The 27,761-nt window shown below is 43.2% G+C and overlaps 1 protein-coding gene across 3 annotated transcripts in view; it reads left to right on the forward strand.

Moving 5' to 3' along the window:
- LOC112262975 (LIM/homeobox protein LMX-1.2-like) overlaps positions 1 to 27,761 on the forward strand; it is a 53,740-nt gene that overhangs the window by 20,469 nt on the left and 5,510 nt on the right. For all 3 annotated transcript variants that reach the window (XM_024438892.2, XM_024438894.2, XM_024438895.2), the window contains 2 exons: positions 25,283 to 25,515; positions 27,316 to 27,491. In XM_024438892.2, the coding sequence (XP_024294660.1) occupies positions 25,283 to 25,515; positions 27,316 to 27,491 (409 nt within the window). The remainder of the gene's footprint in view (positions 1 to 25,282; positions 25,516 to 27,315; positions 27,492 to 27,761) is intronic.

Consider the following 27,761-nt stretch of genomic DNA (forward strand, 5'->3'; position numbering starts at 1 on the left):
TCAAAAGGAATCAGCCAAGACATTAGGAAACAAATTATAGACCTCCAAAAGTCTGGTTCATCCTTGGGAGCAATTTCCAAATGCCTGAAGGTACCACGTTCATCTATACAAACAATAGTACACAAGTATAAACACCATGGGACCACGCAGCACCATGGGACTACGCAGCAGTCATACCGCTCAGGAAGGAGACGCGTTCTGTCTCCTAGAGATGAATGTACTTTGGTGCGAAAAGCGCAAATCAATCCCAGAACCACAGCAAAGAACCTTGTGAAGATGCTGGAGGAAACAGGTACAAAAATATCTATATCCACAGTAAAACAAGTCCTATATCGACATAACCTGAAAGGCCGCCCAGCAAGGAAGGAGCCACTGCTCCAAAACCACCATTAAAAAGCCGGACTACGGTTTGCAACTGCACATGGGGACATAGATCATACTTTTTTGGAGAAATGTCCTCTGGTCTGATGAAACAAAAATAGAACTGTTTGGCCATAATGACCATCGTTATGTTTGGATTAAAAAGGGGGAAGCTTGCAAGCCGAAGAACACCATCCCAACCGCGAAGCACGTGGGTGGCAGCATCATGTTGTGGGGGTGTTTTGCTGCAGGAGGGACTGGTGTACTTCACAAAATAGATGGCATCGTGAGGCAGGAAAATGATGTGGATATATTGAAGCAACATCTCAAGACATCAGTGAGGAAGTTAAAGCTTGCTCGCAAATGGGTCTTCCAAATGGACAACGACACCAAGCATACTTCCAAAGGACAACAAAGTCAAGGTATTGGAGTGGCTATCACAAAGCCCTGATCTCAATCCCATAGAACATTTGTGAGCAGAACTTAAAAAGCGTGTACGAGCAAGGAGGCCTACAAACCTGACTCAGTTACACCAGCTCTGTCAGGAGGAATGGGCCAAAATTCACCAAACTTTTTGTGGTTGTGGAAGGCTACCCGAAACGTTTGACCCAAGTTAAACAATTTAATGGCAATGCTACAAAATACTAATTGAGTGCATGTAAACTTCTGACCCACTGGGAATGTGATGAAAGAAATAAAAGCTTAAATAAATCATTCTCTCTACTATTATTCTGACATTTCACATTCTAAAAATAAAGTGGTGATCCTAACTGACCTAATACAGGGATTTTTTATTCGGATTAAATGTCAGGAATTGTGAAAAACTGAGTTTAAATGTATTTGGCCAAGGTGTATGTGAAATTCCGACTTCAACTGTATATCTACCTCAATTTCTCAATACTAGTACCCCATGTATATACCCAGGTTATCGTTACTCATTGTGTATTTATTCCTCCTGTTATTTTTCCATGATTTATCTTTTTTTCTCCTGCATTGTTGGGAGGGGCCTGTAAGTAAGCATTTCACGGTTAGTCTACACCTGTTGTTTACAAAGCATGTGACAAATAACATTTGATTTTGATTTGATGATTGTCACTCAGCTCTGGTGGTTTTTTAATCATTTGATCTGAGCTGGGGACCTCTCCTGAGACCCGAGCGACGTTTAGCAGTCTGTGGCTCAGGACCTCAGGGCTTGTCTAAGCCGTGCCCATATCTGAGCTGCCGTTATTAGCTCTGCTCTCGAGAGCGTGCGGCTCATCTCTCCCCCGAGAGCGAGAGCGGCTGAGAAATGAAGAGCGTCGAGCAGAGCTCAGCGGTGGAGGGGCAGCCCGACATGTAACAGTAATTACTCCACCGATATTCCTCACACAATAACGGTGTCATCAGTCATTTGCATAACCCCGCTCCATTCACCCGGGCAGATGAATGCATATGATCTTGTCATGGGCCTCAGGAGTTTATATTATTTATGGATATATGTTTTTCTCTCCTTTATGCAGCTAGTACTAGAAATGCAGAGGCTATGATGAAACAGATGCTGGATTGTGGTTCGGTTACCAGGGCAACACCATCTATTGTGTGTTTTACTGTATTGGCCCCTGATACTGTAATGAAATAAAATAGTCTTTGCCCATGGCCTTTTGTCTTTCTGCTGACACAATGGCATTTTTGAACAGTATGATGTGGGTGGGATCAGATTTGTGGGATTTCTCTGAAACACTTTGTCTTTTGATAGGACATCTTGACAGAGAAAGTTAGTTGTGATGCCACAGGTGGGTGGATGTCTGTGAGTGTGACACACTCTCCATCTCTATAGATGAAGACTGAGGGGGGACACTGGATGCCACAGGGCTTCGCCCTCAGCCATCAGTTAATGGTCATTGGTCATAGGCTGTCTCCTCTTTATTTATTTTGCTCTCCTGCCCCATCCTCCCAGCCTGGTCTCCCGCTGGAGTAGGGCCCTCAGGCACCACATCATTTATTGCTGTCAGGAGCCAAGGGGGGGTGGGGGTGAGGGGGGGGGGTGGAGGGGCTGGGGAAGATGTGCTGCAGAGGGAGAGAAGCCATTGACGGGGATGGGAGAAGCAGGAGTTCCAGTCAAATCTCAGCTGCTGAATATTTAATGATGCCTGGAGTGTTTATTTAGTTAGCCTGTCGATTTTTACTGCTCTGTCAATAGCAGATCCAATATAGCAGCTACCATGTAGCAGCGTGCTGATGATCTTTAGTGTCTCGCCTCCCAGGAGAGGCCCGGCGCTAAACGCAATTATGGATTTTCTTCCACCGCAATGTGTTTGATATTTTTACTGATCTAATTTGCAATCTGGTAGTTTATTGTTTGGCATTTTAGTGGCGCTCAAGTGGCGAGGCAAATTTGATTTCCTCTCATAATTCTTTATAACATCATTAATGCTGTTAATGATTTAGCACATTGGCACAGATCTTAAATAAAGCCAGAGAATCCAACCGTAGATGAATACATTCCTCTTTTTATTGTCTCTACCCCATTTTCATTTTACTGATTTCGGTTCTAATGAAAAATAATCTCGGTGGTTCAATGTTTATGTGAAATATGAAATTCTAATAGGATTTGAATGGTGGCTCCCGTTGCTCTGCTAGAAGCATGTATTGTACATTCAATAAAATTGTATAGAGCTTTTTTGGGAAAAACAGGGTGGAATCAAAACTGAATTTCTCTCCCTAACATTGTAGACCACATTCTCAGAGACAAATGAGGGCTATTCTCATGACAACCACAAATGGTGTTGAGGCAAAATAATCTAACTGATTGTTTTAGAGGGCTGCATTGTGGTCTGGGGTGTTTTTGCAGCAGAGCTAATGCTGTTAGCATGTAGCTCTGTGAGTGATGTGTTAGTTAGAAGTCCAACATTAGAGCTAGCTAATGATGTTAGCATTTAGCTCTGTGCGAGTGATGTGTTAGTCAGATGCCCAGCAGTAGTGTTAATGTTGTTAGCATGTAGCCCATGAGAGGGAGGTGATCGGTTAGCCGATGATGGATGAGTGTCGTGTCACCAAGGTCTGCTTCCTCACTCGAGGAGCTGTCAACTTCTTAAGTGGACGAGCACAATTAGTGCTGAAATCAGAGCCCACCTAATCTGATGGTATGCTCAACACACAAAAGAAAAAAAATAGCCCTACCAACCAGTGATGAATGAGTAGTGGTTACTTTAAACAGAGCAGTCAAAGGAAGAAGGAACTGATACTCATCTTTCCGCCTCATTTTAAACCATTCAATATGCCTGCAAATGCAAGTGGTACTTGTCATGGACTCTCTCGTGGTCTCTCAGATAAGAAAGTGGGGACATTCGGTGGCTCAGTACATAGGACTCCTATTATACTTTCTGGCCAGCTATGTCTTAAATGCTTGGTTGTTTATAATCTGTTGGAGTTTGAATATCCATTGCATATAGTGAATTGAGTGACTCCAGCCCGAGGATCTAGACATAAGGTTACCATGGCTCATCCATATAGAATGTATGGCATGAGAGGAGAGTGATGTGGGTGTCATAGAGAGCAGACAGCAGCATACCACCAGTGGGTTGACTAGCAGGACACACACACACACACCCACACACACACACACACACACACACTCCCCATATTCACCCCCAACATTGTTTCCAAAACAAACATTTGATATATCAAAGGCAGACCGCGCCCTGTCAAAGACAAACCCCACCCATTCACATTAGTGCAACTTAACCTGCTCTCACCTGACTGACTGACTGACTGACTGACTGACGTACTTCTCAGCCACATAGCTAGCCGGATTAGATAGCTATAATTGGGAGCTATGTGTGACTTTTCTTTAACACCACCCGATAGGAGTTTAGGCTCACTGACCTATGACCTAAGGCTTGTATAGGCCACATTGAACAAGGACTGTACTATGGATGCTATGATATGACAGGCTAATGCTACAATTTAACTGTAATATAAGAACAATAGAAACGTGTGACATAGAAAGTGAAACAACGAATACCTTACATTGAATTGTAATCCGAGTTCTCTCCCAATATTAAATGATCTATACTTAGTTATCATTCACGTTTCCGATGTTGTTTTTGTCAGAGTATATCCAAAGATTCATTTGGAGAGATGATCTGATCAAAATGTCAAAGGTTTATTTGTTCGAGCAGATTTGGACCAGAGGGCCTCAACCATGAAATGTATAGGTAATAGCTTGGAGTTGCATGGAGTGCGATAATTAACAGATCCACAGCTACCTCAGAGAATTCTCGGATTTATTCACCGATACTTTTTTACACTTGGAGCTCCCTGACATATTTCTGTGTCCATTAGCTATACATTATTTAAATATTATAATCCCATTGAGTATGCTTTTGATTCATATGAAGTAGCCGCCATCTCAATATGAAGCTCTTCATTAGAGCACGCCACTCTCCATAAAACAGTAAACACATTCCAACAATTGCTACTGGTTAAACCCTAGCCTGGAAATGACTCCCCTTATTGTGTTGAGGCATTCCTGGAAAAAAGACAAAGTCCTCTCTAAGTCCTCTCTAATTGAACATTCTCATTAAATCATTGTGAACGTTCAATGCTCTCATCTCATGTTGATTGTGGTTTTGGAAGAAACTCCAGTGGAGAATGCCGAGTCCCTCTCAGCCAAATCTGAGCAAAGAAAAACTTGCTCCGGTCTGAGAGATGAGCAATGTTTATCCTCCAGTCTTTCCTCCTCTGAGAAAAAAAAGCCTAATTATTTTATCAGACGAGAAGGGGGAGAGAGCTAGAAGGAGAGGAGGAATTCACTTGGAGAGGAGAATGTCATCCCACCATAATAGTTTATGATTCATCCCTGCACCTTCAACTAAATAATCAGAGATGACAATTAGAGCAAGCCATGGGAGTAGGAATCAAAGGGCTGAGATTCCTCTTGGCAGAGGCAGCCCTGTCTGAGTGTGCTCACAGCAAACTCAATCCAGATGTCACGGCCCGTGCCGCCATAGGCCTAGGCTGCTGCCAGAGCCACACAACAGGGCCTTTCTGCCATCCACCGATCCAATCTCTCAGCCTCTGCGCTGCAAACATGACAAGAGACCCTCTCGGAGAGAGCTGGGTACGGGGGCCCTTCTCCAAATGAAAGAATTCCATCTAGACCCCCTCACAAAGCCAAGGGCTGCGAAGTATCATTTTTGCACATGCTGTGATTTATCTAACCCTTGGTTTGTGTCTGTATCCTTCCCCTCCCTTCCTCACTGCTAGGTCTCTCTCTTCTCTCTCCCCTCTCTGCCTCTTTCTCTCACAACTTACATATGGGAGATCAGTGAAAGGATTTGAGGAGTGTGGGAATCACTATCATATAAGTAGGCCTACAATACATTTATATTTAAATATCCATAATTATCTATATTCAATTGTATGCTGACATCTATTGTGCTATAAAACATATTGTCTTATATTTAAGTTATTTCACCCAATAGATAGCTGGGAATTTGATATTCCTTTTTATTCATACCCAGGGGTTGGGGTGGGGGTGGGTGGGGGGCTCTTGTCTCTCAGCACAGTGGCAGCATCAATGGGCCAATACAGGAAAGAAAAGGCCAATAAAGCGCTATTGATGTGTTTAACAAATTAGCCGTGATGACGGCAGGTGTGATTGTGGGCATGGCAGTGGGGTCAGCTCATCATATGGCCGTTAACAGACACGATATTGCTCTGCAGCCTGATCTCTCCATTCCCACACAATGGCATTAGGGGCACCCCAGGGAAATAAAAGAGTCCCTTTCCCCTATCCCCAGTGCTCTTCAAATTAACTCCCCAGAAGGTTAATCTCCCCGATTCATAATTATTCAAGCCCCTTCCCTCCATCCACCCTCAACCCCTCTCTCTCCCTGCTACTTCTCCTGAGTGGCACTTGCCTTTTTTTTTTGTGGGAAACCCCAGGAATTAGATTAGCTAAGCCTGACCTGTGAACATGTAGCCAGATGAAGGTTTGGGATTCAGCTTGATCTCTGCCTGTCTAGCTGTCTTTCTATCTAATCGTGCTGTCTATCTCTCTCATAGCATGTTATTGCTTGTGTGAAACTCCCTATGGATGAGGCATTTTCTGCCTCACCTTTTCTGTAATTGCCTAGGTGTGTGGCTCTCCGAGAGAAGGCCATGGTCATAGATCTCATGGATATCTTTATGATGACAAGAGATGTTATCTGCCGCTGGTGCTTTAGATGTGAGGAGTGAGAGATGACTGTCTCAATGCCTCAGTCCCTTTGTTCCTTCGGCATGCATCAGCGTCACAGACAGAGCCGTAGTACAGGCAACTGACTGACTGCATGGCTTGAGCATAATGTTACTCAAAAATGGAAAAGGATAAATTCACAGTCCACAAAAGGGATTATTTTAATGCCAATGCATTGTGGTTTTACATTTAAAGAAAGGTTTAAAGTCCTTTATCTGTATTTGAGATGTAATATATGATTTTTGTTGGCTGACTCCGAGTAGGGTTATCATTTCTTCCTCAAATCCCCCATCTTAAAAGGAATTCTTGTGGTGGTCAGAAATAATGCACTGTACTGCTCCTAAAAGCAGCTGCATTTCAAATGTCATGCACAATGATTATTTATGGTTTTCAAGGATTTTTCTATTTTGGAGCCCTAATGCATTTCTTTCATGCGATACTGTATGGATAATCCAGTAGAGGAGAATACCAGAACATTATGATTTGCTAATAATTGATAACATAAGAGACAAACATATTTATTGACTATGTATACCAGGGGTTGGCAACAGGCGGCCCGTGGGCCAAAACCGGACCACGAGTGATTTATTTGGTTTTGGTCAAAAAAGACTGTACAATCACCAGTTATTCAGCTAAAATGTTAAAATTAGGAAATATGTTCCCAAGTATTCAACACAAATAAAAAAAGAGACATTTGATCAATCGTATCTCAATGTAATCAAGGTACATTATATATACAAAAGTATGTGGACACCCCTTCAAATGAGTGGATTCGGCTATTTCAGCCACACCCGTTGCTGACAGGTGTATAAAATCGAGCACACTGCCATGCAATCTCCATAAACAAACACTGGCAGTAGAATGGCCTTACTGAAGAGTTCAGTGACATTCAACTTGGCACCGTCATAGGATGTTACCTTTCCAACAAGTCAGTTCACCAAATTTCTGCCCTGCTAGAGCTTCCCCGGTCAACTGTAAGTGCTGTTATTGTGAAGTGGAAACGTCTAGGAGCAACAACGGCTGAGCCGCAAAGTGGTAGGCCACACAAGCTCACAGAATGGGACCGCCAAGTTCAGAAGCGTGTAAAAATACATTTACAAAAATAAATAGTATGTTCTCAGTTGCAACACTCACTACCGAGTTCCAAACTGCCTCTGGATGCAACGTCAGCACAATAACTGTTCTTCGGGAGCTTCATGAAATGGGTTTCCATGGCCGAGCAGCCACACTCAAGCCTTAGATCACTATGCGCAATGCCAAGCGTCGACTGGAGTGGTGTAAACTCGCCGCCATTGGACTCTGGAGCGTAGTAGAAACATGGAGTGATGAATCACGTTTCACCGTCTGGCAGTCCTGACGGATGAATATGGGTTTGGCAGATGCCGGGTGAACGCTACCTGCCCAAATGCGTAGTGCCAACAGTAAAGTTTGGTGGAGGAATACTGGTTCGGGCTAGGCCCCTTAGTTCCAGTGAAGGAAAATCTTAACGCTACAGCATACAATGACATTCTAGACAATTCTGTGCTTCCAACTTTGTGGCAATAGTTTGGGGAAGGCCCTTTCCTGTTTCAGCATGAAGCGAGGTCCATACAGAAATGGTTTGCTGAGATTGGTGTGGAAGAACTTGACTGGCCTGCACAGAGCCCTGACCTCAACCCCATCGAATACCTTTGGAATGAATTGGAACGCCGACTGCAAGCCAGGCCTAATCGCCCAACATCAGTGCCTGACCTCACTAATGCTCTTGTGGCTAAATGGAAGCAAGTCCCCTCAGTAATGTTCTAACATATTCTTCCCAGAAGAGTGGAGGCTGTTATAGCAGCAAAGGGGGAACCAACTCCATATTAATGCCCATGATTTTGGAATGAGATGTTTGAGGAGCAGTTGTCCACATACCTTTGGTCATCTAGTGTATGAAATGATTGTTCATTTCAAATATAATCCATTATTGGGCTTAATTGTGGTCAATTTGCAGTGTACAAATTATAATTATGTTCTGTCCCCCCCCACCCCACCAACCCACCCACCATCCACTTCAAAAATCATCTCGCGGTTGAACCTAGTTGACTACCCCTGATGTATACAAATTGAAATGTACTGGAATTATTCTGCCAGTAGAATCAGTTTTAACTGTATTTTATCTTCTGCAACTTATTCCTGACCTGTAATTACACAGAGACATTATGTGAGATGTAGGAAATACATGTTGTGGTGCTCAATCAGTGTAAATCTACATTGGGCAGGTAGGTACTTCTCATTTCCACCTCTGAAGCAGTGGAGCTGCGTGGGTCTGAAGTCAATTGGGTTTCTCCAGAGGCCTCAGTAATGTAATGAGAGACTGGTCTGAGTCTGACTGAGGGTTGGGCTCCTTCTCTTCTCCACAATCACATAATTAATCTCCTGCTTCTACAATGTACAGGGAGGGAGAAAGAGCTCACCGTCGCCATCTCAGATACGTTTGTATTTGGTGCATGATAGTGAAGTGTTCTGGGGGTCCTGCCTCCCTTTTTTTCAAATGGTTTATAAACTCATGCCTTCATGGCCTACAGAGGGTTAGTTACAAAACAACCATGTCCCTTTGGGGCCTATTAAGAGACAGAAAAACACACACACACTTCTCAACCAGGTACCCTAATGATATGTCGGCAGTTTAGATAATGACTGGGAGTGAGATAAACTGAAGTGTGTATTACAGGTAATTGGATCTGTAATGTGCCATCCCTCTTTAAGCATCAATGGGCTGTGTATTGTTGCTCTTGTTCCCCAAGCTTACCAGAGGGAGCACGAGATGGACTGTCAATGATAAGTATGTCTCTAAGTCTTCTTTTAATGCGGGCTGATTCCCTCAACCAGGAAGCTTAGACATCAACATAACCCACAGCAAATCAAAGCTGGCTTTAGCTAAATAACTCCAGAAAAAAACCCTGACTTGTATAAACACCAGGCCCTATATTGGAGAGGGAGGACATGTTCTGCAATGGCGGAACCCATCGTTTGTTCTCAGCTCTATTTTTCTTTGTGTTTTTTGTTTGTTTTGTTCGGCTCTCGCATGCATGGTCCATTAGTGATAGGTTGACACATACCTGGGGCTGTCAGAATGATGGACTTGAGAAGGCTGTTCAGAGAGCTGGAATAGTGAAAGGTAGCAGTCACAATAAGAGGTGTCAGGCAGGCCTGTGTGGAAAGGCATGAGGACCCGTGGATGGGTAACATTTCAGAGGCATGGTGGAGCCTCAGGGCCCTGCAGCTCGGCTCTCCCTGGCCGTTAAAGAGATTAGCTGGCAGTGTTAGACCAGGCCCAGGTCCACCCAGAGGGCCAGAGGAGAGAGATATACACAAGCCCATTACTGTGGAGCTGAGGGCCCAACACAAGCTTCATTAATAATCTGATGATGAATCACTACCTTAATTAACACTTTATAGCTACTGCTTGATCCCTAGCCGCCTTCTCTCTTTTGACTTCTTACAGGTACAACACTTCCTTTGCATTCTTTATTGTTGATAGAGGAACTGGTAAAAGAGATGGCGATAGTATGCACAAAATGTATGATGCCATATTTAAACAGATGGATGGAGCAGTTGGCATGTAAAGAGAAAAATATCTAGAATGCATTATACCCATTTTAATTTTACTCATGTGCACTGTGGTCTTTTATTTTGAAAAAACATCATTTTGGGGGTTTTGTTTTAGATATTTTCATCAGTTTCACCACAAAGTTGTTTTTTGTATGTGACTACATGCAGGGTCACATTTCTTAAGGTCTTAATTAAATAAGGGACAGGCTAATTAAATCAAATTCATTACCACCCCATCCTGCTTGGTGCTCTAGAAATCAAGCAGTTCTATTGGATATAAGGTTAGTCTCTCCCTCATCCATCATGCCCTAACTAACCAATTTACAGGCCAGCCTTTTTCATGCAGCATTATTACCTTGTCATAAACAGTTACCTTTAAAATATTTGAATCAAGCCGTTATAGCAGGAGCTTGTATCACATTAGTTTGTTCTACTGTGTCAGCCTCTCTCTGCCTAAGATAAAATACACTCCAAATAATCCTATTACCAATGCTGGGCAGAGACAGTGTAAACGACCGCTAGTTAAAGCTGTCTGATAATTCCCTAGAATTAAGACATATTGTATAATCTCCCACATAAAGGCTTTTTAAATTGGAATATGGTGCTATTTCACCAAACAACAATGTACTTGCACCTTTTTTGTGACAAATACCAGGGGCACAACTTTCACTGGGGACAGGAGGCACATGTCCCCCCCCATATTCTGAAATTGCATTTTTGTCCCCCCCGGTTTTATCATTGGAATGTGATACAAAACGAGGAAACGGTGTGTTTTAGGACCATGCGGAAGGCTCCGAGCGGTCAGGTAGGCTGTTTGGAGTGTTTATCCGACTGGATAAAAAAAATACAAATAATTATGTCCCCCCCCCACTTCTAAAACCAAAGTTGCACCCCTGGCGAAGTCTGGTGGATGTCTGTGCTACATCTACATTATCACGGTTCGTCTAACCTGTCAATCAATGAATGCTGGTAAAAAATATATATATTTGGCCTGTGTGGACTGACAGTTCTGACCACATTAGACACACACTCCCAACATTGTCACATTCTGCAGCTGCGTGTTTCAAATCACGCTGTGGCCATTGTCTGAGGAACACAAAAGCGACCAAAATGTTTACTCCCAGGTCAGCTGAACTGTCTCAATGTTTGTCTCTCATTGCAAAACCGGAGGTTCTACCATCTATGAACCTTTGAGGCTAACATTACTATTTATTTGTTTGGGACCGTGGTGGCCACAATATGGTCACAGTATGTTGTGGATATGAGAATGGAGGAGCCTGATATTTATAAGTGTGCACAATACGGCCAGCAGCCCTCAAAATCCCATTCAGTGATGAAAGAGTACTCAGAAGCACATGGGGCTTGTCTTACTCTCTATGCTGGAAAGTGAATTAGTGAGGGCCACTCTGGAGATACTGATATAAATGGGAAAAGAGCAATGATTTGTTAGCTGTGTATATTACAGCCCATGGGTCAGGGAGAGAGTGGGGGGGGTCATCACTCAGTGTTTACTCACAGTAAATTGAGTTGAAATAATGGTGTTTCTCTGAGGCAAGACAATGGCACAGGCCGCGGGCCATGGGATCAGGCCGTGGCAGAGCTGGGCCAGGGCACTTCAAATGAAAGGCTGGGCCTGGGGCCATGGTGACACCAGTCGTGAAACAGACACCCCTCTGACAGGCACCTGGGAATGACAGCGGGCGAGGAGAGGGGAGGTAGGGGGATGGGGGTGACGAGGCCTCAGGGCTTTGTCATTCGCGTATAGAGGTGGGAGGTTGAAAGGAGGGTGACTGCCCTGAGGATAGGCGAGCTACAGGCCCTAGTGGGGCAGAGAGCCTCACACCCCCTCACCCCCCTGGGACTGCAGCTCCGGCTGGTGGGACGCGTCCTCCTGTTAGTCCCTCAGCACGTCCCCATAACCTCTAGCTGTATCTGTGGTTTACCACTCCATCCTGCTTGGTGCCTACATTCATACTGCATGAGTGGATATTTGTGTACATTTCCTCTTGTGTGTTTCAGATGCTTTTCAGTGGCTTTAAGCTCTGCCTCTTCCCCTTCGTGTGTCATTCTGTAACATAAAGTGCTGCAACTGCATTATCCAAACAGCTGTTTTTTGTCGGCAGGGTCAGAGAATGGGCTGCTCCCAGGTGCAATGAGGGGCTGCACGCGTTTAAAGGGAGTCTAAAATTGGCTGGTGAATACAGGGCTCACCGAGGTTGTCAGTGCAGGAGGAGGCGTTGTCACTTTCTGAAGAGAAATAGAGATTCATGTCATTCATTTGTATAAGGACTGGTGTTTGGTAGACAAGAACCTCATTGTAGACATCTACTTGCACTGCATATACAGCTGGCACAACGTCACATGCCCTAGAGAGGTTAGTTCTCTGTTAACCAGGATTCATCCTCTTACCCCACAGCTGATGGCACTTGCATGTTTGGAAGAAGTGTTTAGTAAAAAGTGGTGCTAAGGTGTCTTTGCCCTTAAAAAACACGTCTGACTCCACGGGTCAATCCCTTAGTGGCCAGTCAGAGGGGTAGTGTGCAGTCAGGAGCCACGGTTTAACCAGCGAGGTGAGTTGGGTGTCAGTGCTGGTAGGGAATGTGGGGAGTCAGAGTGTGGGTTGGGTTGTGGGGAGATGGGACGTGCTCTACCATGCTTTGCCATTCCTCTCTGTGCCTCGAAGGCTCCACGTGGAAAAAATGGAATTTTGTCAAACCTGTTCTCTTCCAGCTGGAGTGATTCACACAAACACTCAGCCAACTGCATGAAAGAGAGCCGTGTGTGTTTGTGTGTGTGGGAAAGATAGAGGGCAACGCAGACAGACAACCTCTTTGCCAGATCTCTGGAGGCAAAATACATGCTTGAATACATGAACAGAATAGCCTAACGGTAACATTAGATGGTAACATGTAGGGTGGAAAAAACCCTGTCAAGATGAAACACACATAAATACCTCCAATTCAGATACACAACACAAGTATCAGCAAGTAAGGAAAATCTCAGACAATTCATTTATTGTTCTTTTGGGGTGTTATTTATCTCTTGCACAATGTCTAGACGTTACGGTATGTTATTCTCACCTCTGTGATGCCGAGACATTGCTGTTCATGGTTTTCTCTCTGCAGTGGAGAATATTTTATGTTCTTTATGCCGTTGTTATAGAAATAGCTGGGCTCTCTTCGCCCAGTAAATATAATCATTCCCATTTCACAAAGGGAAAATACTACTGCTCAGGTGCTCTGGCATCTTCAAGATGGAAGGTTTAAAACACAGAACAGACCACAAATGGTTGTATATGTTATTTTAGGCAATATTGCAAACATTGTATTTGAATCTTTCTTCAGGATACTGTAAAGCAGCAGAAATGTTAAGGCTCACTATCTGTGAACAAGGAATTAATTGCTAACCCGCTCATTGCCTGCACTTTGCAGTAACTTACCTCTTAATGAATGTTTGCAGACCTTTCCAAATGACTTTATGATTGCCCTCTAGTTTGATGATTCCATCTCAGGGAAAATGCTGAATATTCGTCTCCGATTGTCATCCCTTATTACATAACGGTATCAAATCAAAACCATTAGCATTTGAAAACAAACCAATACCTAATAGTGATGTTTCAGTGCAGGATCTTCTTCCATCGTTTTACTTTGCAGTGGTACCAGACCAGTTCTGTGACTGTGTCCCTGTGTGTGAAAACAAAACCGAGTCATGTCCATGTTACTGTTGTACTATCATACCATAACTGACCTCGTTATGGCATTGCCGGTCCATGCGTCATGCTGTGTCTTTGCCAGAATTTCCTGAATGCTTCAGCCAGTCAGTTTCCCGCCAGAGAAATCCTGGGCCGTCGTTATAGCTGATCTTATCCTCTGCAGTCTCAGGCTCTCTTTCTTTAAAAGCTCGCCAACTCCCTGTCAGTAGCATATGGGTGACAATTCTTAGCCAACAAAATGGAGATCACCTGATTTCAGCATTTATGTGCACATATGTTCCATCTACTTTAGAAAACAGACCGTACGTCACAATGCCATTTTCAGTAAATTAGATGTTTTGTGTGAATGCTTCACTTAATGAATATACTTTTTTTTTTTACGTCAATCTTCCTCAATTGGCTCCTCTCCCACACAAAACATAGACAATACAGTGATAATCAGGCACTGAGAAGCTTTGTGATCTCACAATGAACATTTTTATTTTCCTCGGCCAAAGATACTTGATATTTATAGGTGGTCTGTAAGCAGAATAGTGGAGTAGATTATGCTTTTTTTGTGAAACAGCAGGTTTTTGGTTAGCTCTGTGGTGTGTTCGCCGCCCCTCTGTCTGTCTGACACATTCCAACACTGCCCCCTCTCCAAGGCTCTTAGATACCAGTTGGCTTCTATGGCTACGGCAATACATTCATGCCAGCCCTTCTCACTGAAAGACATATTTGTTTGGCTAGTGTAACTATGTCACACAAAAAGCTTTTTAGCATAACACCTGCTAATCTTGGATTTATTCCTTTGAAGGGACCTGCAGATCAGAAATTCTAATATATTATTTGCATGCTAATCTGAGTGTTAATCCCTAACCTTTGGGTCCTGAAACATCCTGTCATTGAAAAAGATTGTTTGTTTTTCTTTGGCTTTTTCTCTTATCCTCTCCCACTCTCTTTCATTTGTTCCCTCTATCGTTTTCCATTATCTGTGGCTTCATCTTGTAAAGCTGGTGCCCTTTCCAATGCATACATTTCTGATTTTGAGATCCCTGTCAAGAAAAAGCCTTTGTGATCTTTTCTTGTTGTTGAGAGAACCAGAGTTCACAGAGGTCCCCCAGTGAGCGTCCTCCCTAAAAGATGCAGCAGCGGTGCCAACTTCCAGTATATCTATTAAATGTGTATTTGTATACTTAGCCAGACAGGAACATGATGATTGGGTGATCTTCTTTAAAGGACTCTTGAGGATTATTGAAATATATTTAGAATTTATGTGATAGTTGTGCTGGAAATGTCCACTTTTGGTGTTTATTCCTTATGGTCAGTGCTTTTCTGTAATGAAGATAATAGGCAGGGATGATCAAAAGTGATCTCCATCTCCATCAATCGGAGCAGTCTGAGTTAAGAGGTTTACGTCACTCAGAAAGACAGGGAACCAGTGGAGAGGGTGAAAAAGCAGGAACACAAACAGACGAGTCCGGCTCTCATGGACAATGGCTAAACCCCGGCAGTCTCAGATTCTTCTCTCCAGACTGATTTTAGGCTTAGCCAGAATCTCTGTTGAATAAATAAAGCCCCTCATCCAACTATCCACCATCACAATAATCACCACATCATTGCTCATAATTAAAACCTGGGCAAACACTTGTCTTCACACCAATATCCTAAGGATGGGAGGAAGCGGAGGGGGAAAACACACATGGGATTTTCTTCCAGATTGTCTGCCTCTCCCTCTCTACCTATTAATCCAGTATCTTTTTAGCCATGGTAAACTCCACAAGATGGACAGGGCTTGGTTTGGGGTAGAGGGGGGCAGGCCCTATTGGCCTCTGCACGGAGCTGTGGAATTTTTCATTAGCGAACAGCTGGGTCACAAGTGGCACCAAAGCCGTCTTAATATTGTGTTCGCCCACAGATTAGGAGCGGAGAAAAGAAGCCAAAACGTGAGGTTTTCCAGCAGACCCTGCCTTTGCATATTTGCAGACCTCCGCTTTAGAGCACCTCATATTACTGTTTGTTTTATTTCTTCGTCCAGGACCTTCTGGGGTCAATAGTAATTATAAAGCCCTCCACTCCAAATGTTGTTTTTGAACCATTTCAGCACATAATGTGAAAACAGATTTTCCATATATATTTCCCCCAAGAAATTCCCAAAATATAGTTCGAGTTTTTAGTAATTAGCACCCATTTATTCAATAAAGTTAAACAACCATAGTTTTTTGTGTCTAACTTTTCTTCCTAGATTGGTGTTCGATAGGGGATCAGGTCATTCATCATCAGAGACCTCCAAATTTACTTACAGAAAAAACTGGAACATTAGCCATTACCCTTGGTTTATTTTATGTACTGTGCTTTCACAGTACAGCCTCTCCATGTTTGAAGGATGATGTCAGCCCTCAGATGCACTAGCTGGTAATGAGCACACAGACTCAGAGCCTCCTCTGCCCTAACTACCCTAACCTGGGCTGAGTACAGCAAGCCTCAGGTCCACTGTTGTGAAAAGCAGACCGTAGATGTGGGCAGTTATAGGCAGCAGTATACTCTACAACATCTGATAGCTATTACTACCAGTGTAGCTAGCCATCCCCAGCTCCCCCTCTCTAAAGGAGCAATCACCCAGGATGCCTCATTGAGTGGGCCAAGCCCTTAATGGGGGGTCTGCTACACCTCACCTAGATTCGCTTGGAAGGGGCAGACAGACAGAGGACCTGCGATAGAGTTATTAAAAATATAAAATGGGTGCGGAGGAATTTACAGTGGCTTTAAATGGAAGCTGTCCCCAGCCCTCCCTCTGTTCTCGGCGGGCTCTCATTTGCAGAGCATGTGCTGTAAAGATGTCACATCTCCAGCAGGGCGGCCGGGGAGATGGGCCATACAAACAGCTTCAGTTACTGTCGGCTGGACTGACTGGGGGGAGTGAGAAGAAGCAGATCACGATTAATACCAGCCTTGTAATTCACAGCCTTCTGCCTCATTTGTAGACAAATAAATTCAGCTGTTTTGAATCGAAAATAAAAGTCCTGTTTAGAGACAGTTACGATGATGTAATGGAATGAAAACCTATAGACAGTCTATTGATTATTACCTTGAATATTATGCTATTAGTTAGTAAATGTGTTCAAACATTCATTTGTTCCTTGTACTGTCGGACTACTAAATGCAACGTAAATTGTATCGGCATATGTACTTATCTATCTATTTTAACAGTGCAGTTGGGGCAGAGGTCAGTTCTGAGTGAATGTACAGTGTCCCCATATGTTTTTAGTGTATGCAGTATGATGGACTGACTGGTTTAAATATGTGTGAGGTGAGAATGTATGTGTATTTGATATTTTTAATGTAAGGTGATGCCAAAGAAAAATGTCCATCCAGGATAGACAATAAAGTTTTATTCTATTCTAGATGCACTAATCAGGAAGTTAGTCTATCCTATGTATCGTAAACTCGCTCATTTCAGTGATTTCTTTTATAACTCACCTGGGTTGGGGAGTTACATGTGTAAGGGATTACAAAACCATTGTAACTGTAATCCTTTACTTTACCAGCAAAAATATTGTAATCAGATTACAGATACTTTGGAAGAAATAGATGAAGACTTTGAGGATTACTTTTAAATTCAGAAAAGATGTTTGCGAAAAAAAATCTTTGACACTACTCTGTTTTCGCAATGACATTCAAATCAGCATTGAAAAAAAAGTCTATATTCCACCTGAGCGAGTCTGACCACTGTGATGACACACCAAATGTGTTTGATGGATCGCGGGAAAAGAGCACGAATTAAGCTTTTGTAGGCGACCGTACAAGCTATGTCTTACAATGGTGCGACTGCTGTCGGCATCCAAAGATTATCCAACTTGAATAAACGCTTGGAGGTAAGGATGACAGCAGTGGTGTAGAAAACGGCGATACGGATATCACTTATTATTGATATCTACATAGCGCATTGATGTGAATCACACTGCTGCTCTCTCATTTAGCTCTTTGCGCCTTACGGATTGTGGTTGTTGTGGATGGCTGTTCACAAATCTAAATGTGTATTTGAACCCAATAATGGTTGAATTCAAGAAGTTTAAGTTGCCTATCAATCATTGTTTTTGAAACTAGTGGACAGTCAGTGAAAAATGCGCTCTTGCAACAGCTGCACAGTGCTGATCCCAGCCTATGGAATAACAGTGTTTTATTTTTATTGCTCAATCTAATTCATGCTGATATTTTTTTTTATCCATAGGCCTAATGGACACATGCTCAAACTCGCACACTTTTGATAGACAATCTGTAGTTGCTACATCCATTTTTGTACTAGTAAATTATATATATTAATGTAAAGATATTATTTTATTTTATTATTATATATAGTAACAAGTGATGGGTTAGAAGAGGCCTACATAACCAACCCATAAAGTACAATTTTACATCCATATATGTCCAGCTATGTAAACATTAACATTGATTTATCCAGCAATATATACATTTTTGTATTCTTCTAATGACTCTTAAGGGGAAAGTAATCTAAAAGTAACTATATATAATCAGATTACGTGACTGAGTTTGGGTAATCCAAAATTTGCGTTACTGATTACCATTTTGGACAGGTAACTAGTAACTGTAACGGATAACAATTAGAAAGTAACCTACCCAACCCTGTACCCCACTCTATAATGCAAAGTGAGTGATGACACTGTCTGTGTGGAAGCAGGGCTTGAATGCGATGTTGCATTGAGTGTCCATCCACAGAAACTACAGCTGTCCAAACAGCACTTGTGTACCTGGCTGCCTGCTCGCCCGCTTAGTTGTGTACTCAGCCTCTTCTGCTGGCCAGCGGTCTCACTGTCCTTTCACATTTCAACATGAGCTTTTCTTTCACTGTGTGCTTGAAGCACAACTCTTTCCCTAACATGCAGAGAAAGTTACCTCTCTCTCTGTCTTGACTACAGAGTGACAAAGAGCGAGCTTGTAATTTGCATCTATTATGAACTCATGAGAAAGATGGTGATGATGTCACACAAGCAGGCCTTTAAGCTCAACATCAACCCTATGGGACTCCATAGCACAGACACGGAGCACTGGCTGTAAGAAATCCCAAAGAACGGCAGTCTTAAGTGCACAACAACTTGATCAATGCTTGGAGGCATGTAGGTGATGCTTCTAGCTCTGTGTTCTGATTGCCGGTGCCGCAGAATGTCTGATAAATGATAGACAGAGCCTTATGATAGGCAGCAGCAACACCCTGGTTGGTGTCTGGCCTTTTCCTATACGTGTGATGAGGCTTTCCCAGTGACAGGTCCTTTTATCCTCCCACAGCTGACTGTCAGGTTGTGCCCACAGGGTTTACAGCATCTGGTGAACCTGGAAGACCAACATGCTGCAGTAGACATATTGCAATTTTAAGGGAACCAACACCTGCCATAGAAGTTCATGCATTTTGCCATCTAAAGCGATGTGTAGACATTTGATATTGATACTGAACGACATAACACAACTTGTTTCGCCTTGTTTCATCTCTAGACTAGTGTGGGAAAAACACAATTATTGGCATGTGATCATTTGAATGTGACTAAAAGCAGAGGTTTGCTGTGTGTAGTTGTGTAATACAGTGATATTGCCCAATCTAACATGACTAGCCGGCTGGCTGTCTGTTTGGCCAGAGGCTTGCCTGAAGAAATCTTTCAGCATTCCAGTACATAGGAGATCATGTAGTCATAGAAACAGCGTGTTCATCTGAGCCAGACCGGCAGTGGGGGTCAAGTGATGAGAATAACACCTCTGTGACTCACTATGTAACTGATGTTTAAAACATAGTGATATCCAAAAACTATGCCATATGTTTTCATTGGCATTTTGGGTCAGGTGCACATGCGCTCATAGCTTCCTTTCAGCAAGGCATCTCACAAATGCCAGCCTCACTATATAGTATAGAGGGAGAGCCCATGTGTGAGAGAAGTGATGGAGATGTGGCACCTTTGAGCCTTTAGTAGTGTGTACATTTCGTCTAATGGGTTACTTTTACCTGCTGAGAGTTTAATTAAAAAACAAAGCGGCTCCATTTGAAGTCCATTACTATGCTAATGTTTTGTTAGCGGGGAGGGGGGTGATTAAGCAGGTTTTAGGGCTGACTGGAGCTGGCCCTGGGGACTAGAAGGATGGCACTTCTTATTTGGCTTCATTACTTTCTACACGTGTCTAAACACACCAACCTAAGATCCATGCTGAGACCATACTGCCATGGAGCCATATCCTTTAGGATTATTAAAAGTAATGATGCTCTAGATTACCATTTTGTTATGCCCTAGTTTTGAAATGTAATTGAGTGTAAATTAACAAGTTTAGTGTTGTTTTAGTTATGATGACAGTCCATACTCTCGCATGTCAAGTCCCTCTCTATGCTGTGTGTTTTACAACTGTGGTTATCACTGTAAGCAATTAGACAAAGTAGGGTTATAGTTGAGGCTGCTATATTTAGAACACGTGCCTCTGTGGTCTAAAGTGCTGTCTAGTAGCCAACACAATTGTACATAACAAAGTCATTTTCTAAATGTTAAGGATCGCCATCTATGCACAAAGGAACATCTGGGCATCAAATGTTTTTGCACGTAACATACATCCACAACCAGTAAAGCTGTTCAACTCTATATCTAATATTCATGCTGTTACTCTTCAGTCTTCCTTGGAACAGAGTTACCATGTTTTTAACAGGAGCTGCTGTTTATCAGTATCCTTGGCCTCTGGCCTCTCCCTCCACCCCTCTTTCCCTCCACCCCTCTATCCTCTGGTCTTTCCCCCCACCCCTCTCTCCTCTGGTCTCTCCTTCCACCCTTCTCTTCTCTGGTCTCTCCCTCCACTCCTCTCTCTTCTGGTCTCTCTGGTCTCTACCTCCACCCCTCTTTCCTCTGGTCTTTCCCTCCACCCCTCTCTCCTCTGGTCACTGCCTCCACCCTTCTCCTTGGTTTCCAGGAGACAGGCAACTTGGGCTCTTGTTGGACTGCGGTGGAGATGGATGGCTGGAGAGAAAGGTCAAGCCAGAGATGTAGCCTGTAAATCAATGAGCTTCCAGCCATGCGGTGTTGACCGATTGCTCCACAGGTCCTCAGTCTGCATTCAGTGTCCGGAGACCTTCCTGTGGCTGTGACCCTGTTCCATACACCTCATCCCTCACGTCTGAGTGATTGACATGGCCAGCCTTACAGGCCCACCCGCTTCCTAGTGAAACAAGGAGGGCCATCTTCAAAGTGATTGTTTACAGCTGTTCCGTGGGTTAATCCTGATCCTCTCTTTCTTTTGAAGGGGATGCGAGGACATAATAGCCTGGGCTATTCTCCCACTAAATTGTTATGCTATTTCTCTGGTTGTTTAATAGCAAAAGGGGAGTAGGTGAGACGAGACCATGTGTTGCTAAATGTACCATGATTATCAAGCCACAAACTCCTCCATTCCTCTTTCTCATCCTCCGGGCTCCTCTTTTATCCCTTTCTCTCAGTCTGATCCTTATCACTGTGGCAGAAGCATTGAAAGTAATGTCTTTAGTGGGAAATCATTGGCAACATGTGGTGAAAGCTTAAGATGTTGTCACACTTTAAGTTGCTTCTAATCTGTTCAAAGGGAAAGTGCATACTTCTGCAGTGGGCCTTAGCGGGAGAAAGAAAGAAGAGGAACAGGGAGGTGAAAACACACGACTGCAAAGGCTGAGGCTTCTCAGCTGCACTGAGCTTATCCTTTGACCAGACCAGGGATATATTTTTGTTGTTGTTAAATATCTCTATCTGAGGAAGCTTTTCGAACAGTTGAGTATTTTCCATCGTAAAGTACTTTGAGGGTGCATAGCTGAATTCACCATAAGTGAATGTAGAGTAATGATGAAATGCTGCTGTTCCATTTACTGTTTTACATTGCTTTTAGCAAGGTGAGAGTATAGGTTCTTGTGCATCTCAGTACAGCTAGCTAGAATGTGAGCATGGCAGAAAAGGAGAGAGAGAGAGAGAGAGAGAGAGAGAGAGAGAGAGAGAGAGAAGCAAAGATATTGAGTGCTAAGAGATGGAAGGATGGAAAGATGAATGATTCCCCTGGGAGCCATCTTAAAAGGTATCTGCTGAGATTATCTCTTATTCTACTGATGAGGTCCAATGCTGAGAACGCCTGGGTAAATATTGGCACTTTGCTGCTTGAAACGTGGTCATTGATCCACACTAGAGGGTCTTATGGGCTGATCTGTGCGCTCAGGTGTGGGAGGAGAGAAACGCAGATCCTGACTGCAAACGAAAGCAGGGACAGAGGATCCTGCTGGCTGGTGGTCCTCTTTGTGGTCCGTGCTCTATCTCCGTCCTCAGTAAATGTACAACAGCACAGCTGCTGAGCACACAACAAACAACAGACTTCTTAACGCAGGCTTCAATAGACGGGTCACTATGGGCAGCAGCAGAAACTGATGCATTCTTTTTTCGCTGGTTAATTTTGGGCAGATTCTGATTTCAAATGGCATTTTGAGTCTTTGAGACAGTTTGTCATTTTTGAGTGATATGAGTGGAGTTGTAAAAGGATATTGACAAACCATGCTAGCCCAGCACTATACCAACGGCTGCATCTTATCCCTCTTGCCCCATTAGCTTTTACAAAGAGCTTAGCCTACACTTCAAACTGCAGACCCTGTTCATCTTAGGGCTGGAGTCAGCATGACCTTGATAGTTGATGTGTTTATTATAGTATTTTACAGATCAGTGTGATCATCATCATCTGTGTCTTTCCCCTGTCTCCCGTGGGCATGTTCTCCCCACCGCCTGGGCCTCTATCTGCTAATCAGGTAATGGTATGGAGGTTGAATAGCGTGCCTCCCTCTGGTTGTCCTTCACTGCTCACACACTGGTGTTGTTTTAAAGAGCATTCTTTAGGAGCTGAACTTGGAAAGGTATTAAAGTGGGATTAGGCTCCTCCACAATCCAGTGCTTGTGTCATTCAGGGAGCTGTGTTCTCCTTTCTGCACCGCGACCCCCCCTCTGTTTGATTGTAGCTAGCCGCGGGAGTCGGAGTGACTGGGCCTTTCAAAGGAGAGGGGTTAAATCCCTAGTCCAGTGCTCCCTGCTAATTCCCCTTGTTCCTTAGAGAAGGATTTACTTCTGCTGCCAGCTTCTGAAAGGCCCTCTCTGCCCATCCGAAAAGTCGCCGTTGCCTTCCTGTGGAGGTGTGGTTGCCATAGAAGGGGCGTCATGCATGGATATTCCATCTGAACCCCACTGAGAATGGGGTACAGGGGCCGACAACAGGCTAGAAGTCTGGATTAGACCAGAGGACAAAGCAGGACAGGAAGATTCCAGAAGGGACAAATAGGAATTACAGCACCAAAAATAATGCAAAGTGACAGAGGGGAAATAGAAAAATAATGGCTTACAAGATTAGAATCGTAGAGGAAAAGAAAGAAAGAAAAGAAGGGCCTGAATAAGAATGTTTTTATCTGGGTGAGAAGATTTGAGAGAGCGGTTGAAGGTGAATGTGGAATCTGGGACATATCAAAACCATACTAACAAGTCATTTCCTCTGCCTTTCTCCTCTCAGACGCCAATCATTAGCTGAACATTAGAGCTGGACCTCTGGGCTGGTCACCACACATTCATCCCCTCATGTCCCTCAATCCCATGTCCCTCAGTCCCTCAAACTTTTAGTGTATTCAAGGTTTAAGTTTGTAATTTCCACTTTAAAATTTCAGACTTGATTTGCCCTAACGAAAAATATATCAACCCCTACAAAAAAATGCCATTAATTATAATCCACATAATAATTCACATTTCCTGTTAATGCAGGATTATTTTCCTGCTGTAGCAAACTGGTTCAAATTAAGATCCTACATCTGTATGTATGTCCCTGCTATTATCGTTTGACACAGCTTGAATATTTAATGTGTAATTGCTTGCTGCCCATGTAATGCAGGGCTGCCTTGCAAAAGATACTTTGGTCTCAGTGGGACTCTGCCTAAACAAAGGTTAAATTAATATTAGGTTATGTTTAAGATTATATGAATTACATGTTTTGTTGGATCACAGTAATTTCATCATTGAGCAGATAAGCATCATGCTGTAGGTCTACAGGTTGCTTTCACAAGAAGTCAGCTTGTTTGCAAAATGTGCAAAAATATATTTTTTAAGCGATTATCCTTTAGGTTTTTCCATAGTTTAATAATAATCTTCTTAATGTATTGTAATAATTGAAAGATTAAAGCATGCGTGTGCCAATTCTGATATCTCTGTTGTTTTGCCATTATAGTGAGAAAACAGTCTGATTTGTAGTAAATGGCCGCTCAAAGATGGAGCTGATATGAGATGTAGAGACTAGAAACAGCAACCAAACGTGTCTCTTGTTTCAACCATGCAAGCAGCTGCTCTACTGAACTGTGTGGCAGACACAAACTCCCTATCAGTTCTCAATCAGCACCTACAATATTATTAACATGACAAAACCTTCCTTGGGTTTCTCTCCCCTCATATTTAAACATATTCATCACTATCGCTCATCCCTGTCCTGAAACAGCAGATGATGTCAATTGCTGCTCTCTCTCTCTTTCTCTATTCCCTCCCTCTCGCTCTCTCCCTTGCACAATGAAATAGATGTTCACCACAAATAGATAGGCGGCTGCCAGCTGTCCTCCAGACCAACGAAAACAAAGAGCATGCTAATAAAACCAGCTTCACGGCTGGACAAGATCAACCACACTCTCTGCCTCCTTGCCCAGTTAATGATTCTCCTTCTGAACGACAGCAAATGAATTAAAACTCTCCCAGCCACCAATAAAAGAATACAAAAAGTTTGACATCTTCCTGAAAATATATTATGGAAGATGGAGGTGTTAATGTAGCCGTGCACCATAGAGGCTGGATGGCCAGATGAGATTTAAAACAGTGTGATGAGTAGGAGGAGATGAATCAGATATAGTGGGTGTAGAAAAGTATGACGACACAGTGGGCATGTTCCAGTTCCTAGTCGTTACTCAAACAGACTATGCTGACAACCTGCAAAGAATCAGATGCTAATCTGACAGAGAAACAATGATTATGATAAACAAGTAAAAAGAGAAAAAAGGACATTTAATGTGCTGATTCTAATTGAGCATCATAACTGACTGAACCCAGTGTCGGTCAGCTGTCTGAGGCTAAGAGGCATTTAGGTGCCCATGTCCCAGCTCTGTTGGAGTGGCGTGGGGATAGGGGGACCCTAGTCACATACACACATGAACTCCAGTCAAAGGGACCACTCACTGCTACTGGCTGCCCACAGGATCGGCCACAGCGGCCTGCCACCCTCAAACCCTGTTAATCAAAAGCCCATGATGACAGGTCAAGCTCGGGAGATTAAGTTGACCCCCCTTGATTCTGTGATCAGATTGTGTTATTAATGTAACGTACGTTTTTTATTCATCTGATTAGTAATGGTGCCTTTTCTCTCACCTTCCATAGATTGTTTGCCGCCAAGTGCAGTGGATGCCTGGAGAAGATCGCCCCCACAGAGTTTGTGATGCGTGCTCTCGAGTGTGTATACCACCTCAACTGCTTCTCCTGCTGTGTGTGTGACCGGCAGCTGAGAAAAGGGGATGAATTTGTCTTGAAGGAGGGCCAGCTGCTGTGTAAGAGTGACTATGAGAAGGAGAAGGACCTGCTCAGTTCTGTCAGCCCGGACGACTCCGACTCAGGTAAGACCAAATCCTATCGCAGTCAGTACAGTACAATACAGTACACGCAGAAACAGAAAAACACACACTCGCACTCACGCAAACACAGAAAAGTATGAAAACGTATTCTGGGTGAGACCCACAGTTTTGAGTGATTGTATTCAGTCATTCATTCATTTTATTCTATGTACAATGGATATTATGGGCAGGGAGCAAAAATGTATTGGGCTAGGAAGTGGAAACAGGGAAGACAAAAATGTATTGGGCTAGGAAGTGGAAACAGGGAAGACAAAAAGGTATTGGGCTAGGAAGTGGAAACAGGGAAGACAAAAAGGTATTGGGCTAGGAAGTGGAAACAGGGAAGACAAAAAGGTATTGGGCTAGGAAGTGGAAACAGGGAAGACACAAAGGAACTGTATTAATGGCTTGTTGGGCCCTTGTGCCGGCGGGCTCTTTTGCTGGAAATAATTAAATCGGTGTATCATGATGACTGACGGGAGGATTTAGGGCCTTTCGACAGAGGGCCGAGCGGAGCTCCTCTTATCTTCTCCTCTGTACCCCTCGCCTCCACACAATGAGGCATCTCGCCAAGCCTCACTGTTCAGACCCATCTGGCTCTCATTTAAACATGCACACAAAGGCAGAGAATTTGTCAAACACATCTGTCTGTGTCAACTTTTGTCAACTTAAAGGAATATTTATTTTACTTCCACGCTTCGTTTTGTCCTAGTGGAGCACATGGGCATTCTTTTGGAGTGTCTCCAAATTCAAGATTTTACATGAACAGAGGTTAACCTCGGCATATACAGAAAATAAAATATAGAAATCAACTGGTGAAATACAGTTTAGCATACTACACCACACTATTTACAGTAGAGAATCAGAACCAGATGACAGCCGACAGAACGAAACCATCATGTATGCATCTCCAAGCCATCACAGGAAGCCCACATCATTTGTTGCTTTAATTGAAAGTGCTGCTGTTTCTGAGAACACTGCTTTTCCCTCACCCAGGCCTTGAATGTTGTAATGAATGCATTAGGGATACATTATTTAACATTGGATTTGATCATTATCTTTGTAAACTCATGAAGTTTAGCATTTTAAGTACGAGTATCTTTATATTATGTATACTGACATTGCTTGTTAGATTAATGATCTAATGTCCATCACACTATGTGATGATAAAAGATGGCACATTATGTGTGCCAATAGACAGACACCAAGATCCCTTTATGGATACATCCAATTACAATAGACAATAACAAAACCCATCAGCTTTCCACCTTTTCGTAAGAATGCCTTAGAACCTTTTCCAATTGTATTCTTTAAGCATAGCATCTTTTTAGTATTTTTGTCTTTTGGGACCCAGTGTACATTTTACTATTATTTTCAGGTTCTGAAATCTATATTTGATATTTCCTCTGATATTTTGAGTTCATTTCCCATATGTGGTCATGCTGCCTTTTCATGTTGTGGTGGATCCGCTATGTAGTATTCTTACCAAATATTTATTTGGTGTAAAACAGCCAAAGCTGAGTGTAATTAATTACCAATGACATAATGTCAAATCCAATGACAAATGTGCATATAACATTGTGCTTTTCTGGTAAGTCCTCTGAAAGTCTAATCGTGCACGTGGCCTATTCGTTTTGTAATAAATTCATAAGAAACTATTAAATCCATGTGTCTCCTTTCATTATGGATACACTTGTGGAATCTCTTGGAATTGGAAAGAACATCTATTTATCAGCAGACTTTCTGAGAAGGTGTCAGCTCAAACCCATACTGAAATTGGTGAAAAATGGTATCTCCATGCAGAGAAAAGCGACGATGGGGATCTGGGTATCAAGCAGGAGAAAGGCACCGGAGGCCAGGGCAAGGGAGATGATGGGAAGGACCCCAGAAGGCCCAAGCGACCCCGCACCATTCTGAACACTCAGCAGAGACGAGCCTTCAAAGCCTCCTTCGAGGTGTCCTCCAAGCCCTGCAGAAAGGTGAGACCTTCTCCTCTCCTCCACATGACCTAGTCACCACCAAAGCAGCTCTATTTTCACCAGACAGACAGAGTTAATCCCACTGTCTGCCTACTGAACACTCAACGGAGGTGAAAACTAACACTTTGTTTAACCTCTAGCACGAAGGCGGCTAGCTGCAGTTTGAGCACAAAAGTAGCTACGAGGAACAAGTGTATTTAGGCTACAGAGAATGACCTGAAATAATGACCTACATTGGGAAAACTACTGTAAATGTCTGCACTGCTACAG

The sequence above is a fragment of the Oncorhynchus tshawytscha genome, linkage group LG12 (assembly GCF_018296145.1).
Source record: "Oncorhynchus tshawytscha isolate Ot180627B linkage group LG12, Otsh_v2.0, whole genome shotgun sequence".
Classification (NCBI taxonomy): Eukaryota; Metazoa; Chordata; class Actinopteri; order Salmoniformes; family Salmonidae; genus Oncorhynchus; species Oncorhynchus tshawytscha.